This window comes from Pavona decussata, unplaced genomic scaffold, assembly GCF_977016875.1.
Source record: "Pavona decussata unplaced genomic scaffold, jaPavDecu1.1 SCAFFOLD_44, whole genome shotgun sequence".
NCBI classification, from domain to species: Eukaryota; Metazoa; Cnidaria; class Anthozoa; order Scleractinia; family Agariciidae; genus Pavona; species Pavona decussata.
The window spans coordinates 564,294-583,078 of record NW_028145466.1 but is presented as its reverse complement, the minus strand read 5'-3'; the positions used below and the strand labels follow the sequence as shown (position 1 = coordinate 583,078).

Genomic DNA, 18,785 nt, shown 5'->3' with positions numbered 1-18,785 from the left:
GCTTGGGAAGAGGGGCCTCTTTTCAGTCCCTCCTCCCCAATGCCTACCCTTCTTTGAGAGCCCCATTTCATTCCCAGGCCACTCTAGCTGTCTGCTTCTTTAACCTCTCCCTTTCCCCCAATGTACTCTACCTAAACTATATACACCAGCACCAGCAGACTGTGGCACGATGGGCAACCTTTGCCATGTATAAATGTAGATGTAGATGGGAAGCACCAAAATAGTCTTGATAGCCACCACATTAATAGTTAAGGTTGAATTACATATAAATACACCAGTACCAAATACAGCACATAAATATACAGCTACTGAACTCCATATTGCAATTAGCTTTCAAAATACAGTATGAGTTTGACATCACCAGTTTTCCCACCTTATACAAGTAAGAAGTTATTAATCACTGGTGAAAAAAACTGGTACCATCTCCCGGCATCTTAAAGAGAGGTACTTGCCCCCTCTCTCAAATGGGACCCACAAAACCACAAAATAGATGGTGGTCTCTGTCTGCTCCCCCCTTCCTCAACCTCAAAAGACGGTGTCTTTATTGCATAGCTACCCTTGACAATAACAGTAAGATTCAAACCTCACTTATCTAGCAATGCTGACTCTTGCTAGCGAATATTTCTGTGTCAACTCAGATTTTAAAGCCAATCAAATCTGGTCGGTAATGTCCATGAGATAGGTGGCATCTTCGATAACCCACTACCCCAGACAAGGTGGGTCCTCTATGAACAAACTTATTATTACCAGTTCCCTTGCAGTAAATACTTTTATCATTGGAATTCAGGAGGAATCGCAGATGTGCCTGTACCTGCAAAGTTGAGCTTGAGCCAGCTTCACAGGCACATCGGCGATTAAGACCTGGACGGTTCATGTTCTCATTTGCTGGGGCAGTATCCCAGGTGGTATTGCAGGCTTTGTTGCAGGTAAGTCCATGGCATATGAGAACCATGCTCTACTTGATATGCTTAAATTCATGTGCCTTTGATCACAGTAGCATACACGAACAGGCATCTGTTGACCTATCTTCCTTTCCACTTGCTGGCAGCACAAGTGTTGTCAGTTCCCTCATCTGCTTCCCTCTTTCTATCTCCTCAAGAAGTGAATCCACCAGCTCATCAAAACACTCATCTATGTTGATGTTCTGTGTGGTGCTAGTTTCATAAAAAGGCAGTTGAAGGTGCTCTGCAAGCTGTTTTCCATCCTCTAGTTGCACTTCTCTTAAATGTGACATGTGACATCGGTTTCCCACAAGGATACCCTTGGCATTGGGTTGACAGGATCTCCTCATTTCATCATGCCTGTGAACAAATACAGAACATGATTAGCATCAGCCTCATTCCCAGGCCTAATCGCGCCTAGCTGTCTGTCTGAGTCCTGGGACCAAATAACGCAAGGCATTCTGGACGTGTTGGCAGATCAGCTAAACGCGTAAGCGACGCGTAACCTCGTTCCTAAGATCAGAAGAGAGAGGACCCTGAGAACGAGGTTGTTAATGAGTGAGGTCGCATTAAAATCTGGGTCGGCATGACTATTTGTCGACTGTGTAAAAATCATCTACAGCACGGATTATTTTACATGTTTGTCAGATAATGGATCATTGTTGTAGGAAATGGGGAAAAATCGGGAAGAATGGGAAAATTTTCAAAGGTAAGGCGTGTGGAAAAATGTACCGATTTTGAACAATTGTTTCTTGGAATCTCAATGGTTCCCTTGAGTAAATGATTTCAACGGCTTCCAGGAATAACGAATAAAAGAGACATAAATCTGCGTAAGAAAAGTGATTAATAAACCATGTCTCCGACGGAATTTACAGATCCAGAAACTCACGTTACCACACGCATGTTCCCACCCTGCGAGCAGGGCCTCCTTTTGTCTTTTTCTTTACTGAACGCCAAAATCGAGCAAGCAAAAGAAAGGCTCTGCTAGCAGGGTGGCATGTTTCCTGCAATATAGTAAAAACATCTCGCCATAGCAAGCTTGGCACCGAAACTTGTGTTCTCGTTTCTCACGGCGAAGTATGAGGTACTCGCGGACTCCTACGTCAGTTTGTCCTTGAATGTGCCTGTGTCGCTTCGTTGGAAGACTATCTCTTAGGTGACTGAAGTTTCTCTGGTGGCAAAAAGTCACACCCTGTTTCCAAACCGAACGTGCACTGTATTTCTGATTGTGATTTTTCGCTCATACTGATCGTCCATCCGCAACGTGTTTTTAAAATTTCAGTGTAATTGTTCGCTCACCGAGTGAAACAAGTCCTGTGATGTAGTCATGTACACTTTACGTGGGAAGGCAGCTGGCTTGAAGTTGTCCTTGCGGTGTGAGCTGTGCATGATTACTCAGTTATAACTACGAGAGATTTGGCAAGAAGTCAAGAGGCTGAAGCCTCTATGTTCTAAATCTTGGAACTGGGAATGAAAGATAGATAAGACAAGACAAGATAAGATAAGATAAGATAAGATAAGATAAGATAAGATAAGATAAGATAAGATAAGATAGTTTATTGAAGCTTAAAACTGATTACAGCACTTTACAAATTAATTTATTTTATTTTATTTTATTTTATTAGACTTCGCCTTCTAAAATAAAACTATAAACAGAACATGACAACGTCAACAGAGAATAAACTTACAATTACTGGGTTGAGGCAGAGTGACCACAACAGCTAGCGCCAATTACTGTGGGCCCAAGATTAACAAAGTTCTAAACACTCGAATAAGATAGTAACTAATAACAACACGAAATAGGCTCTGAAAGGTTGCGTGGCATATTACACTTTAAACAGACAGATTTCCAGGTTCTAGGGTCCTCAATATCGAAGCACGAAATAAGTGCATCTTTGTAGTACGAGGAGAGCAGAGATTTAAATTGGTTCAGAGTTACAAAATAAGACGAAGCTAAAATGTGATCCATGAAAAACACTAAAATTACTGTAGAAAAAGCTATTCTTGAGTCTGTTCGTTTTGCAAATGGAACATGATATCTTCAACAATGTGATTGGTTGATTCTTCTGCTTGCGCTTCCGATTCCGATGAACCAGTTCACCCGGCTTGATCGCAAGCGACGGAATCAGAAGGGGAATCGGAAGAAAAAGGAAACGTTCTCATCCTTGCGATACCGATTCCGTCGCCAATGTGACACCATGGACAGTTATCACACTTGTATAGTGTGAGGGCGGTCTAATTTAAAATTGGTTCGATGCGGAATAGGTTAGATATTGCAGTGAGATTGAAGTGGAGCTGGTGAAAGCAAAGAGTGGAGTACGTCTCGGAAGATTAGCCTTTATACTTTCATAATGAGGTTCAAAGAAACTCGGAACAACGTAGAACGCACTCCTAATACGGATTGGAGTCGAGATTGTATGCGTCAACGTTGATTGAATGAACGGATCTTGGGACGCCCCGCAGAGAGTGCCTGGTGACATCCAGTGGCACTGGGTGACATCGAACGCACTCCCTAATCTTCGATTATTACTACTTGTCTCAATATCATGTACACTGTCAGTCGAAAAAGATGGCTGTCCTTTTGCTAGCCTCCCTCGCAGACGCTCTTTTGGCTCGTCACGCAATCTTTCCTCCAGGAACGTGTGACGATTCCCTAAGGACCTCTGCAGGGGAGGCTATCCTTTAGCTGAACGAGGCCGGAAGTTGATATTCAGTACAGTGTTCCGAGTCGAGCCAAAGTCCCAAAACTACGGGAGGAATGTGGAGGTCATTATTCATCATATATCGCGGAATTTACATGGCGTTACGTTCACCGTGACGTTGCAAATGTCTACAAACTAAACCAGTAAACCACACGTTTTCATGTACGAAGCTTATTGTCACGGCGTTAGTCGAGCGAACACAAAATGTTTTGGATTATTATCAAAACAGGTTGTGAAAGATGACATACCTGGAGATCGGTTGTTAGTATTGAACATTTAAGGATAGAGGAGCTTTAGCAGGTCACGCTCAAAAATCAAGGAATACACAGTTATGTTTCGCTGTGTAATATTCTGCATATGGAAACATTAATTTTGAAAGATGACCGTAAGATCTCTTAAAAAGCGTGGTCTTTTAGTAGGTCTGTAAATTGAAATGTCACGCAAAATGTTGTCCGAATGTTGTTCTAGCCTGTGTACAGCCGCCCCCTCCACTCAGGAAAAATCGGGGAGAGATTTTTCCCGAGGGGAGGGGGCGGCTGTACACAGGCTAATGTTGTTCGAGAGGCTATTCTTGACACTTATGACAGCCTCAAAACCGAAAATAAAATAACTTTCGGCTTCTGGCTAAGGAATATATTATAGTGATAAAATTCGTAATAGCTTTTGCTAGCCGGTTTCCTCGTCTGAAAATGAAGTTATTTATATATTACTGACCTTGGGGATGCCGTTACCACAATTACTTAAAACGGCTTCCTTTGGATCGGAAATTATACTACCGACCTCAAGGTAGCCACTAACCAGATGACTTACGGCTACTTTTGAATTTGAATATATACTATGGACCTTGAGGACTTGGGGTAGCCAATGACCAGATGACTTAACGACTTCCTTTGGGTCGGAGCCAGGTTGGGGAAATAAACTCCGTTTCACTCAACAAAAACGTATTTCATGCATAGACGAGACTTAACAAACACTCGATCTTCTGGCATTTTGCAAAACTAATAGGAAAAAACCAGCAACCTTTAAGTTGGTCGCCAATATAACATCGACCCGTTATGACGGGCACTCTCAGTTGATCGTCACAAGTTAACCAAGTTCGAACGGATTAATTACCAAGGCCGGAAGTAAAACGACCATCGATCCTTTCGAAATCAAAAGATTGTTTTAGTTTTGTACCGAACCTAAAACCGGTGCGAGAAAAAAAGCTTGTTGAACTCACCAGAAACGGATGTTTTGAAAAGACTCTCTGCTGGTGACATCGTACACCAAAAGCACTCCCATCGCTCCGCGATAATAGCTCGCCACGGCAGTTCGAAACCTTTCTTGTCCGGCGATATCCCATATTTGCAACTTGACTTTCTTGTTTCCCCTGTGAAGAGTTTTCACTCGAAAATCCACGCTAATTGATGTGTCAGCGCTCGGCATTTCCCGTCCAGTGTATTTACATAGTAAAGATGTCTTTCCGACTTTGTAATCGCCGATAATGATGATTTTAAAGCAGTAATCAACCCAATCTCGTCCTTTACTCATGTTTTGTACCGGAGGCCGAGGGTAAACAACACGGTTTTGTTCCTGGTGACTAGTCAACTGTGTCGGCTATTGTCTATAGGGAGAAAATTTGGAACGGGAATTCCGGAAAGGAAAAAAGGAACGACTCTCAACCCCAGTCCCTAGTAATAATAATAAATAGAAATTCAAAAGTAATGTGCCTATAAATATTGCCAAATCTAGGCCGGCTGGACCTATAACTGAACGCAGGAGACCGGGATTCGGTTCTTTCACATAGTACTGACATTTTATCTTGCTTTTACACGTTAAATTAATTTATAGCCTTACACTCCAATTTTGAGCAAAATAAGGTCCAAAGTACCTCAGGGAGTGTTCATCACATGTTACAGTCCTTGCTATACGAATGTAGCCATGAGCTCCTGACGTATGCTATCTCGACGCTGAAGAGAAAAACAATATCTGTGACTTTCAGGCAACACGAAAATGTATAAATGTCTTATAAAAGTATCATTAGAATCCAAACACAAAATAAGGGATAACCAGGGATTTTTGAGATTTGTGAAAAAACAAAAACAAAACATATATATATTGTAGTACAATAAGAAACGGACCGCAAACGAAAATGCTGCAAGTGTACGCAGGATCTGTAAAAAGATCTACTTTTTGCTGTGCTACACCGTGCTGACGAGAGCCAACCAGCTCGAAACAGCTGTGCACGGTTGCCCCCGGGCGTTCTGTCGATTCTCGGTTTGGTCTCTATCATGTCGCTGTCGGGTTTTAACACGACGAATTAATGCTGATTAATTTATCTCAGTTATCCCGAAATTTCTTTTTGGGTTCCAATATTTCTTGCTAAGATCTTCTTTCCCCACATAATCGGCATTAACGACGCAAAATGCCTCTGTCGGTAGCTGTTGTCAGTTGTTATTATTGTTGCTGATAAGAATCGTATCTACACACCGGCTTTTCGACTTTTAGCTCATTTACCTCTCAGAGTGAAGGGTATTGCTTGTTGTGTGTGTGATTATTGTGTTGATTTTCTGCGGGATTATTATTATTATTATTATTATCATTATTTTATTTTATTTTTTTTCGATTTTGGAGCATGACGTAAGTTCCTTTCTCCCCAGGGTGCAGCGAAGAGTAAGACTGGGGAAAGAAGCTACGTGGCTGAATAAATTATGCCGAAAGGGGAACACCTGCTCATATTTTATGCACAAACATAATAACCGTTTCCTTCTATTGGCCAATAGGCGATGAGTTATCTTCACCTCTTTAATTATAATTCAAAGGAGCTTAACTTGAAATAATTAAAGTAGTGATGTCTTCGATCAGCATTGACAGAATAGAATACTTTTCATCATTCTTCTTTGTTGATCTTTCGATGTCACAGCATCGTTTGGCAGGGCGCAATCATTTGATAGGCTGTGGCGATCTCGAAAGTGAATGGTCGAAATACAAGCTTTAAATCGATAATTTCAGTCGCCTTCATCTTTTGATATCTTTCCCGTGTTTTCACATTTACAATTTATGTTGTATTTCAAGAGCCTGCCCGCTTTCATTTCGATTTCATCAAACACTACGGAAGGACATTGATGCAATTCAGTTCGCGTGTCTTCTCTGATCTCTGGCTGACTAACGTATTTGTTGCACGCTAATTCGGGACGAAAATGAAATGTGCTTTGTTTCTTTACAGTGGGATCGACAGAGATCAGGCTGAACGACTGAAGGATTACTTGCAAGGGAAGTTACGTGCGGTAGCAGACTTGAGAAACATTACAGACATCTTGGCCGAAGATCAAGAGGTGAACGAGGAGCTCGCTGGCAGCGACTGCGTCGTGTTGATAGGGTCACGAAAGTCTTCCTACTTGATACAAAACAACGAGCAAGAAGCTGACGATGAATTTGTGATATTCGATGGTGCTATGATACGAGAAATGTTTGCGACAAACCATGACAAGCTTGTTATCGTTTTCTTCGCGGAGAGAAATAAGAATGATTGGGTGCCCGCCGGGTTTGATGAGAAGAAAATATTTCATATTTCTGGTGGAGAGATTCGACGAGGAAATCCTGTGTTAGATCAACTGGAAGATTGCATCAAAGGAATTTTGCTTGGACAGAACCGAGTGTGACCTGTACTTCTAGAACAAGGCAAAGAACCGGCGTTCTTGTCTAACATCTGCCAATGTAATATCTGTACTATTAGCCAAGGAACATAATTTTCCAGTTGTCTCATCATGTTGAGGATCATGTTTAGATATCATGCTTTCGTGACAACAACGCTTCTTGAACTCTGTGAACTGCCTGGTTTTCAAAACTAATGTATGTCGAATTCAACATGACACTTGAGACAATAGACTAAATACTCTTTTAACCGAAAACAGCAAAGGTTTTCTTCACGTCTCCCTTTCTCCAGCGCTTAAATAAGAACAAATAAATATACAGGGAGAATAAATATTGTTAAATATGCTTGCTTTGAGAATAACTTTTCCTTTATTGTGCGAATCTGAAAGCGTGAGAAAATAAGTTTTTTAGCTTTGAAAGAGAAAACAGAAGACTGGTTATCTGCAAAAAATAATTAGAGACACCGTTAGTCTTATTCGTTGGCTTAGTTAGACCAAAGTTAAACAGGTCAAAGTTACAAAGTGTTTGCGTTTTTTCGCACTATAATATGTACAAAATTTTTCCTAGATAATTCAACAATTACGTTTTAGTCATGTCAAACGCATTCGGGCAGTGAATGCGCCGTAAAAAAGCGCCGCTTAGCAAAATGTTTAAACGACCGGTTTTACCAAATGATCAGTACAGACAGACTTCTTCCTGGAGTCGAACAAGACTGTTAGAGGGAACTAATTTATGGTCAAGTATTAGTGGACATCTCACGGTCCCATTAGGATTTCAACGCCGAAACACCCACTAACAATTAAAGCGTATTCGTACAATTAAAATCCTTCGGTTTAACCTTTATTTTTGGGACTCTCAGATTTAAGTGAAACAGTTAAATCCGTGCGCCCCCAAGTTAAACATTACGCACTCGTATCTTGCACTTTCTTGCATAGTATTTGGTTACTGTCTGGCCTGGCATAATGCGCGTGGAGATATTGGACCCCTGAACAGGCTCGTAAGGGTGGGATGGTGGACTGTTTTCACACATGAAGATTTCTTCCATATCGCTGGCCAGGTTCCCACTTTCTTTTCAGAAAATTGTCCGAAGATGATCTGTGCGAAGATGTTTATATTCAGTGCGCGTTCTGATTGCTTAATTGCTGCATGGTAATTTTTTGCATTTGTCACTACCGCGAAAATAGTGTAGTATCAGTTTAGTTTAGTTTATCAGCTTTATTGGGAAACATAGAAAAGAAGTACAAAAGAGAAAATATAAGACATTTCCCAAAGAGAAGAGCGCGGACGGAACACAAGTTCACATATGCGATGCGCTTCCCGAAAATTATATGTACAATATATAAACAATATTAAATTGGTAAAACAAGTATTTACACTAAAACTATTTACAAGGAGAGAGTGGTATAAGAAAAATAAAAAACTTAAAAACTAATGTCATGAAAGATTCTAGTTATCGTGCTTTGAAATGATAGCTTAAAATTAATAGTTTGCCTCACGATTATGTGGCATAGGTGTTGATCGCGATGCTACACAATCGTGAGACAAATGATTAATTTGAGCTATTGAAGTTAAAAACGTTTATTGCCTGTTTTGTCTCGAGTTAACAGAAAGCTTATAACAAAGTTTAAGAGATCAATGACGAGTAATATATCGAAACATGAAACTGATGTAAGACAAGTTTTTCAAACTTTTGATTCTTTTTCCACTACACACATAAAAGATGTTTCCTTTTTTCCGAAATATATGGCTTCCATTTCACGTTTGAGCGAAAAAAGAAAAGTGTTCGTGAAATCGATAAAAAAGAGCCCATTGCCAATCCAACCTGTATGAAGAACTCATCGGCCTTTTTTTACGTGTGGAAGCGAATCCAGTTTTGGGAGGCAAAATTTAAGTATTATAGGTGAAAAGCATCGCAGTGATCTTAATCTCCCTGTTGATGTACAGGGATTATGCATACATTTCTCTCTTGAATATTCCACAAATTTTAACACTAAAGCTTAGAGATAAAAGCGTGCAAAATAAGGCTCGTGCGAAGAAAAAAAAAACTTGTGACGTCCTGGTCAGCCATTGGCCTCAGTTTCTAATCCATATTCATGACAAATTCTAGCATTTGTCACAAACTGCGCATTTTGCTGACTCCGTTGTCGTGTGAGGGTCGAGATGAACTTATACTGGCTTTTGAACGGGTGTTGGTAACGAAGGAACTGCAGGAATTGTTCATGTTACTTCACCAAAGGTGAGTTACAGCTTTTGTGCCGAGGTTTGTTGCAAACTTGAACGGAAATAGTTTTAAAATCGATTCTGAAGTTAACACGTGCTTGTGGTTTTGCTTGGCTCTTTCGGCTAACAACGTCTCCATGTACAGCGATATGCACACGTACAAATTTTTTTTTGAAATGAAGAATGCAATTAGGAAGTACAGAGCGAGTGTTCCGAATTCAGTTTAATACAATTTATCCTACAAAAGGAAAACGTCGTCGCCGGAGTACTTTGGTTTCAAATTGTTCGAGGATACACGCAGGTTACAAGGCGATTTACTCAAATGAATTCACAACGAACTGGTTATAAAATCACCTCAACAAAATCTCTTAAAAAACTGTTTCAAACGCCAGTGATACACAAATACGGACAAGAAAACTTTAAAGGGGCGAAGATGGTCGAGCGGGCAAAGACCCAGGCCGAGATCCTCTTCAGCAGAGAAAATCCAAATACTCCAATCTTTGGAGTAAAAACTATTACTTGGTAAGCTTCTATCAACCATAGCTCATTTTGTACCTTTGCATTTTATATACAGACTGAAGCTACGACGGGTGTAAACAGGACAAGAAGGAATACACAGGAAAATCAGTGGATTAACAAGCGAAGTGAAGGAAACGCCGCAAATATAAGAATTTGTATTCAGTCATTTTTCATTAGCGCTCCGGTAAAATTGGTAGCTAATATTTGTACACTTTCATGTGTACTATTAGACTTTACCAAAGTTGTTACCAAAAAGTGTTTTTTATTCTGAGAGATTTCAATCATGATTCAGTTCTGTTGTGGGTACTCTGAAAAAACTCTGCGAGAAGGCAGCATGCACTCAGTTTGCGTTGGTCTCGATTTCGCTTTCTTGCAAAAAACAAAAAAAAAAAAAATGCGCGATTTCGGAACATTTTGCAAACTGTGAACAAAGTGTTGGCTACCATTTTACTCGGACACGAATGAGTTAACTTTGGCCGGCGATCATATGACTTCTCTCTCAATTTAGTGCAATGGTAATCAGATATCGTTCTAATTCTGATTGGCAATGAAATTGGATTTAATGTTCCTTAGACGTGTTCAAAGAGACTTGCAGAAATTTATACTCTCCAAAATCTGTGTTTAAGAAAATTTGAAATGCTTTTGTATTTTGAGGTTCGTAAGCTTTCGATCGCCCAAAGTTTATCACTCAATAGATAAATTTAGTAGAGTGTTGAGGTAGCACTGTACTTATCTCTGCAAAATGAGCCGTTCTTGTCCGGGAAACACTAATTCTATTATAGTTGTCATGCAACCTGTACTGAAATTCTTGCCAGGGTCTTGAGAAGAGAATAAAATGGTCGAGATTTAAAGTTAGTCTTGTCGCCAATAACTCTTGATAATTTATCCAAAAATGTTTCTAAGGCATTTTAAATTAATTACAAAGCAGTGCAGTACAGTGCTACTTTAAAAGTTTAAGATAAATTCGAGAACAGAACAATAGCTCATTTGAAGGGTTTTCATTTGGAAAACAATTATAGTTCAAAGGAAATGTTTTCATCAAACCTATGTATGAGGTCAACAAATCGTTCACTTCCAAAACTTGAACTTCACTTCAAATAGTTGTCAGTACGATTATCCTAGAACACTCAGCACCAAAAAAGCAAAACAAAACAATGAAAAATGTCATAGAACGAATCGCACTAGAAAAGTTTCATTGGAACGGGTGATACACTTGATAAAAAATTAACACATGGCTTCACAGATTTGATTTGATTGGTCAAAATTGACAGACTCGACAATTTCACTCACATACTCAAAATCTGAATCCATTTGTACAGCGTAATAAACAGCACCACAGGAAAGTACTGCTTGGTAGCTTTCATTTGAATGGTCACACTTTAGGATTTCATCCACAGACTCAAAAGTTAGAACCACCTTGTATAGCATAATAAACAGCACCACAGAAAAGTACTGCTCAGTAGCTTTCATTTGAATGGTCATACTTGGCGAATTCACCACATGCGGACTCAAAAGTAAGAATCATCTAAGTATTCTTTTACAACACAATAAACAGCACAACAACGAGGAAAGTACAAGTACTGCTCAGTAGCTTTCATTTGAATGGTCACACAGACTCAAATTTAAAGTTAGAAATGCCTTATGCAGCTTAATAAACAGCAGCGAAGTTAAAGTACTGCTAAGTAGCTTTCATTTGCTCACACTTGGATTTCATCCAGAGACTCAAAAGTTAGAACCATCTTGCACAGCATAATAAACAGCACCTAAGTTAAATTACTGTTCAGGAGCTTTCATTTCCATTCTCACACTTGGATTTCATCGACAGACTCAACCAAACCAACTTGTACAGCATAATAAACAGCACCACAGGAAAGTACTCGGCTTAGTAGTCACACTTAAGGATTTCAACCATCTACAGACTCAAGGGTAGAACCACCTTGCACATGATAACAAACAGCACCGAAGTTAAAGTACTGTTCAGTAGCTTTCAATTAGGACTTCATCCACAGAATCACTTTGGGATTTCATCCACTACTCTCTTGAACGTTAGAGCCAGCTTGTACATGACAACAAACTGCACCACAGGAAAGTACCGCTCAGTAGCTTTCACTTGAATGGTCACACCTTAGGATTCCATCCACAGATTCAAAAAATCGAACCAACTTGCACAGCATAATAAACAGCATCCCAGGAATGTACTGCTCAGTAGCTTTCATTTGAATGGCGACACCTTACGATTTCGTCCATAGACACTAAAGTTAGAACCACACCGACATAATGGACTCGCTTTTCGACGCTGATCTTGAGTATTCAAATGCACACGATCTGTGATCGGGAATTTTGTCTTTTGTTTTTTCACATACTTTTGACCGGCTGTCGATAACACGCTTTCAGCTCCTTTCAGTTTGAAGAAAAAACAAAACAAAACAAACAAACAAACAAAAAAAGAAACAGCGACAACAAAAACAAACAGCCTCGAGTTAGCAATAGTCAAGCAGGAGTGTTTTTTGTTTTAACGGGGATCCTTCAATTAGTTGTGTTCTGTTCTCTTAATATTAAGCCGTACAGTAATCAAAAAACACTGTCTGGTTCTATGGGTATGGGGGGGGGGGGGGGGGTACGTTTAAAAATGTCATGGCAGACTAGAAGACCACAACAAACATCGAAAGCGACTTCAAATCTCACATTTCAATTTCGATTTTAGTCAAATTATGATAACACGAAGAAACGTTTCGATTTTACTTACTGCTCACAAATAATTTTGGCTCTTTTTCGATTTGTATACCATTGTATTAAAACTTAACAAATTTCCGAGTTTCTTCTTGAAAGAGAGCGATCGTTTAATTATAAAGCTGTTGATCGTGAATGTTTAGCGATTTTATTGCTATTTGCCCTTTTAAAAGCATTACATGTTGAAGGATTTTGCAGAACATGTCGGAAATAATCTCTCCTCAATAAATCATTATTTCATAATTGTGTCAAAAAAAAAAAAAAAAAAATAGCCTGAAGCACACTGAAAGAGGAAGTTACATTTTTTTCTTTCAATTTAGACTTCTGCGAGAGTCCTTTCTGTTTTACTACACGAGCATCGGCGGTCGTTTCGACAATATCCCGGAAAAGTATAACTTGTTATAAGCAACCACTTCGCACAACAGCTTTTTCGATGAAAAGTTTCGGTTAATTGTCCATGATTACACACAAAAATATAGGGAATACGAGAACTTTATTGAAATTCACGCTCAGTTGAACAATTAACTTATCAACTCAGGGGATAATCATGAAAAGAAAAATCTCTAGAAAAGTTTCAAAACTGTTTGAAATACAAACCACATTGTCTACACTCATGAAATGGAGAAGCTCAAAACGTTTTATCGAAGTTTAATTCGTATGAAATTCTGCTTGCCATTGTTAATGTTTTTGAAGTAAAAGACGTAAAGGTCGAAGTTTTCGAGTCTCCTTTCCTGGCTTTGTGTTCAGAATTGCACGATTATAATAATGCGCTTCACTGTTTGTTGTGGTCCGGCGGTTCGAAAGAGATAGAAAGGCCGGGGTTAATTTTGAAAGATCAGCGACCAATTTGAGAACCAGACATTGTATTTTTGATAACTGTGAGGTGATTAGTTCTCGATTGCTACACGGTACAAGATAAAGAGCAAAACATCTTCCTAAAAAAAAAAAAACAAACAAAAAAGGAAAAAAGCCAACGAGTTATAACGGTTTAGTTTTTAAGATTTGATGATAATTAAACATTCTCGAACAAATATGGATTGTTGATATACTATTTTTCCAAAACGGAAGGCGTTTGGTTTATGACATTTGACAACAATTACAAACATAGGATTAGAAAGAAACATAGCAAATTAACAACTTTATTTTGGCTGGAACTTCGACAATTATATAGATGTTTCGCTCACTTTATTTTGCATCATGTAGCAACTTTTTTAGGCAATGTGACAAACTTATCTCCAGAAGCAAAGAAATTATAAAAACTATTTCACGTTGATTTTTGATGCTTCAAAACAAAAAGTCAGATCGCAAGAACGCAAATTGATAGCAAACAGAAAAATTTTTGTTTAGAGTTTTAACATGTCACATTGCCTAAAAAACACTATGGAAAATTGCATCACCTCGTACACGACTGAAAAGAATTTTTTTTAAAAACCTAAAGCAATTTCGGGGCAAAAAAAGTTAAAAACACCGCAGCGCAATTTATTTTTTCTCTGCCAGTCTTGTACGAGGTGATGTAATTTGATGTTCTTTTGGCGGTTTTTATAGGGGTAGCCCTCAAATTATTTATTAGTGGTAAAATTTTTAATGGGATACCCCATCAATTTTTTGGTCAAAGTTGTTGCCAGGGACAACGCTGTGCAAATTTCTCCAAATTTTCCCGCCAAAAGACTTAGTATATATAGGAGGCATTTTTTCTAGACACCTTTTTAATAATTTAATTGAAATTTAATTAACTAATTAACTGTACAGAAAAACTTGTAATTCTTAAGACAATTTTTATTGAGCTAGTAAAAGTAGAAAGAAAATAAATAAAAATTATGACTTAAAAAAATACAATGTTGTGTTCAACTTTGTTGGGTTAATAGAACATATAGAAAAAAAAAACATTTAAGATAATTAGTTTAAGCAACTCCTGTTAGCTTAAATACAAGATGAAAAGGAGTTACAGATATTGTTGCTTAATGAGGCATTATCTTCGAAAAATTAAAAAAAAAATTGGCGCATGCGTATTTTGAGCGCCCGTATTTTTCTAAGTTTTTTGGCGGGAAAATTGTAAACGACTGAACAGCGTTTTAAACGACAATAAATTTGACAAAAACTTTAAAACAGGTTTTGTTCAGAAAATAAATTCAAGAAAAATAAGTTGAAAGAATTCAACTTAGAAATGAAATTGGAATCGATTTACAAACTATAGAAAACTACGAAGTTTCGACCGATGCCGAGAATTCGATAGATTGAAGGGCTGTGTCACGCCGAGTTTGCAACATTTGTTGGATAGAGAAAGATTGAACACGATTTTAAACGCTATCTAATGCAAAAACGGTTGTTTTCCTGATAGCTACGATGCAACAATTCGGTTTTGTTTAACATATATGTGAATTAGTGATTTTAAAAATCTCAATCTTGCGTTTTCGCTTAGCATTTTTTTGTTTTGAATGTTGCAAATAACTCAAATCCGTGATAAAGCCCATTAATCCTGCTTGAAATTAAATCTTTCAACTTTGGCTTTGCAAAAACGAAATTCTCGAAAAAGACATAATCAGTGACATTGTTGTTGAGACACTGGCGTTGCCTTACGTGGGAAAAGCACACCACAATTTGCTTCAATTAATTTAACAACACTTCCCCGCGTTCGGTCCCACCAACTTAACTCTGCGAGAAAACGTAAAGCGAGCTTTGGTTTTGTCAAAAACTCTTGCATAAACCTTTTGCGCCTGAATAAAACTCTCCAAGACAGTGTCTCAACAACATTTGTCACTGGTTAAAGGTACACAGTAAAGAGAACATCGCTTTAACAGTTAAACAGTTCTATCGACGTTGTATTTTTGTTTGCAAACTTGTACGACAGAGAAAAAGAAAAATCTAACATCAATTCGAAGAAAACAATGTGGTTCTTTTAACTTTCGAGTCTCTGGATTGAAATCAAACGAGGGCCATTTAAATGAAAGCTACTGAGCAGGAATTTTTCCGTGAAATTGTGTATTACAATGGTATTCTATAATTTTCGAGTCTAAATGAAAGCTACTAAGGACTGAAATTTGATTTGGTGCGCAGATATTATACCGTGAAAAGTGGTTCAAACATTCGTGTCTGTGGATGAATTGAGTGTGACAATGCAAATTGATGATTGCACTCGTATATGAAAGGCGGTTGTACAGCCTGGATTTGTGGCTGTTCCCCGTTAAGTATGAATCGTCAAATGAAGCTTTCTTGTAGTGCTGTATATTATGCTGTGCAAGATGGTTCTAGCGTGTCTGCCTTTGGATGAAATCAAAGTTTGACCATTCAAATGAAAGCTACTGACCAACTGTGGTGCGGTGAACGATACACGAAGTCAGCAAAGCTGGTAGCGTAAGGCCAGTCGTGTTTAATATGCTGTACAAAGTGGTCCTAACTTTTGAGTCAGTGAATGAAATACTAAAGCGCTGTGATCATTCAAATGAAAGCAACTGAGCATCACTTTTCTGGTGCTGTTTATTATACTGTACAAAGTGGTTCTAACTTTTGCGTCTATGGATGAAATACTAAAGTGTGACCATTCAAACGAAAGTTATATTATGCTGTACAAGGTGGTTCTAACTTTTGAGTCTGTGGATGAAATCCTAAAGCGCTGCGACCATTCGAATGAAAGCTACTGAGCAGTACTTTCCCGTGGTGCTGTTTGATATGCTGTACAAGGTGGTTCTAACGTTTCAGTCTGTGGATGAAATCCTAAAGTGTGACCATTCAAATGAAAGCTATTGAGCAGTACTTTCCTATAGTTCTCTTTTTTTTTGCTGCACAAGATGTTTCTAACTTTTGAACCTGTGGATGAAATTCTAAGGCGTGACGATTTGAATGAAAGAAGTGCGGATTTTTTCTAAAAATATCCTTTTAAAAGTTGTTACCCTAATTTATGACTTCCCTAATTTAAAATTCGCTACAGAAGGCGACTTGCAAAAACTTTGATAGTGTAAGGAGAGATGCTGATCGATGGCTCTTTCTGCAAATTCGTTTTGCTACAGAAACATGCCTGCCAAATAGAGCTTTTTGCGGATTCTGATGTCATTTTGTGAGGAGGCAAACACACTGGAAAAATTACAGTACATAGCTTTTGGAGTTTCAACACCCCAGACTCATCTACAGAATTAAACTATGACTTTCATGTAAATAAAATATTGAAAATAGACCGACCGCGAAACGTTTGTGAACCGTTATGTTCCGGGCTCTTAACACGATTTCTCTTGAAATTTACGGACACGGTGTAGCACGTGTTGAATTTTATTGGAAAAGATAAAGAAAAAAATCCATCAACTAGTTTTTTAATGGCAACTTCCGTAACAAAGATGTTGTTACTTTCAGGAAAAATCAGCAGAATTAAGAACTTGTGGCTACCTCAAGGGAAACTATGGAAAGTTGACTTTAAAAATTAGACAAAACGAGTCTATCGATAAAATTTTGAGGTGTGTGGATCATTAAAATACTCAAATGAAAGCTACTGAGCAGTACTTTCATGTGGTACTGTTTATATTGTACAAGGTGGATCTAACTTTGGGGTCTGTGGATGAAATCCTGAAGTGTGACCATTCATATCAAACTCTTTCAGTGTTTCTATCCTATGGTACTGTTTTTGATGCTGTACAAGGTGGCTCTAACTTTGCAGTCTGTGGAGGGAGACCTAAAGTGTGACCAAGCAAATGAAAAATTGAGCACTACCTTCCTATTTCCTATTTCCTATGGTGCTGTGTATTATTCCATACAAGCTAGTTCTGATGAGTTTGGGAATGAAATCCTAAAACGTGCCCATTCAAATGAAAGCTACTCCAAGTGTTACTTTCCTGTGGCACTGTTGTTCAGTTGTCTCTCCATATCAATCTCAGATTTTACTCAAATTTGATTTTGGAAACTCATATCCCGTGCGATATCATGCTTGTTAGCCAATTTGATTGAAGATGTTTGAGTGGTAGCATCGACTCCGTCTCTATTCTCAATATTGAGTTGAAGAAACATACACCTCTTAACAAAAAAACAAAAAAAAGAAAATTCGTTGTCAAAATCTAACAAATTAGAATGGGCTTAAAGAAATACAAAATTTCACATGTTTAATGTAAGCTCTCCTGCATGTTTGCCTCTAAACTAAGATGACGTGGGAACCCATGACCAGATCTTCCAACCGCGATTTTTTTTGGAGCGATATTCTCTTTATAGTGCACCCAGTCTTGTATTTAAAACCTAACTAATCTAACTTACAAACAGTAAGAGTTGTTCCATATCCTCCGCTGGTGTTTGACTTGTGCCTTGCCTGTCCCCTCGTCAGTTCTCCACTTCATCGACGCAACAACGGCACTAAGCAGCCTGTAAAAACGATAGAGCATTGAGTTAGAGACATAGTATACATAGTCCCAGTGGGGAACGGAAACGAATATTTGGTTGTATCAGCAGAGTTGAAAAGGTAATTTTGAAACCGTAAAGCGATTCGAATGCTGACTTTTCGAGTGTTGGCCCTTTGTGAGTGAATTCATCTGGACCCAGTTGTTCAAAACCCGATTAAGCTAATCCTGGATTAACGCAAACTTTGACTCGAGTTTAATTGCTAATGAACAAAGATTCTTCCTAAAGATTTTTGGCCCTCAGTTTTGACTTAGACTTTTCTTTACCTTTAGCTTGAAGTAGGCCTAAAACCCATTTTAACGAGCGACGATGAAACCCTCGATTAACTTTTAATCGTGGATTAGCGTTAATCGGCTTTCGAACAACTGGATCCTGACGAAGGACTAACGCTCGAAACACGTGCTCTCCAATCTCTTTATGAAGGCCAAATTACCTTATCGACACTGTTGAGTAAAACCAAACATTTGTGCATACATAATCCTGCCTTATATAGAACCATCGGAACAATTTGCTTTAAGGGTGTTTGAAGAGGTTCAACCCTGGTTTCATTCACTATATGTGAAGAAACATGTTAGTGAAAAAATAGAAAGTTTGACGGAAAAAACTGACCTATAAGAGTGGAATTTCAAAAAGTCAAAGATACACTTACTATCACAGTTACTGTGGCTGC

The 18,785-nt window shown here is 38.5% G+C and overlaps 2 protein-coding genes and 1 long non-coding RNA gene across 3 annotated transcripts in view; 1 reads left to right on the top strand and 2 right to left on the bottom strand.

The window, feature by feature from the left end:
• Positions 1-485: 485 nt before the first annotated feature.
• On the bottom strand, positions 486-5,187 carry LOC146482710 (uncharacterized). The gene is made up of 2 exons (XM_085106760.1): positions 4,863-5,187; positions 486-1,301 (listed from the first exon to the last, which is right to left on the bottom strand). The coding sequence occupies exons 1-2, from the start codon at positions 5,171-5,173 to the stop codon at positions 989-991; spliced, it is 624 nt and encodes a 207-aa protein (XP_084962886.1). The 5' UTR covers positions 5,174-5,187; the 3' UTR covers positions 486-988.
• Positions 5,188-6,478: 1,291 nt separating this feature from the next.
• Positions 6,479-7,625, top strand: LOC146482709 (uncharacterized). The gene has a single exon (XM_085106727.1). It carries the CDS (start codon positions 6,823-6,825, stop codon positions 7,282-7,284), a length of 462 nt encoding a protein of 153 aa, XP_084962853.1. The 5' UTR covers positions 6,479-6,822; the 3' UTR covers positions 7,285-7,625.
• A 3,692-nt stretch (positions 7,626-11,317) lies between these two features.
• LOC146482704 (uncharacterized) overlaps positions 11,318-18,785 on the bottom strand; it is a 120,213-nt gene continuing 112,745 nt past the window's right edge. Inside the window, exon 3 of the long non-coding RNA XR_014864050.1 lies at positions 11,318-11,498. This is a non-coding gene — a long non-coding RNA (uncharacterized LOC146482704). The remainder of the gene's footprint in view (positions 11,499-18,785) is intronic.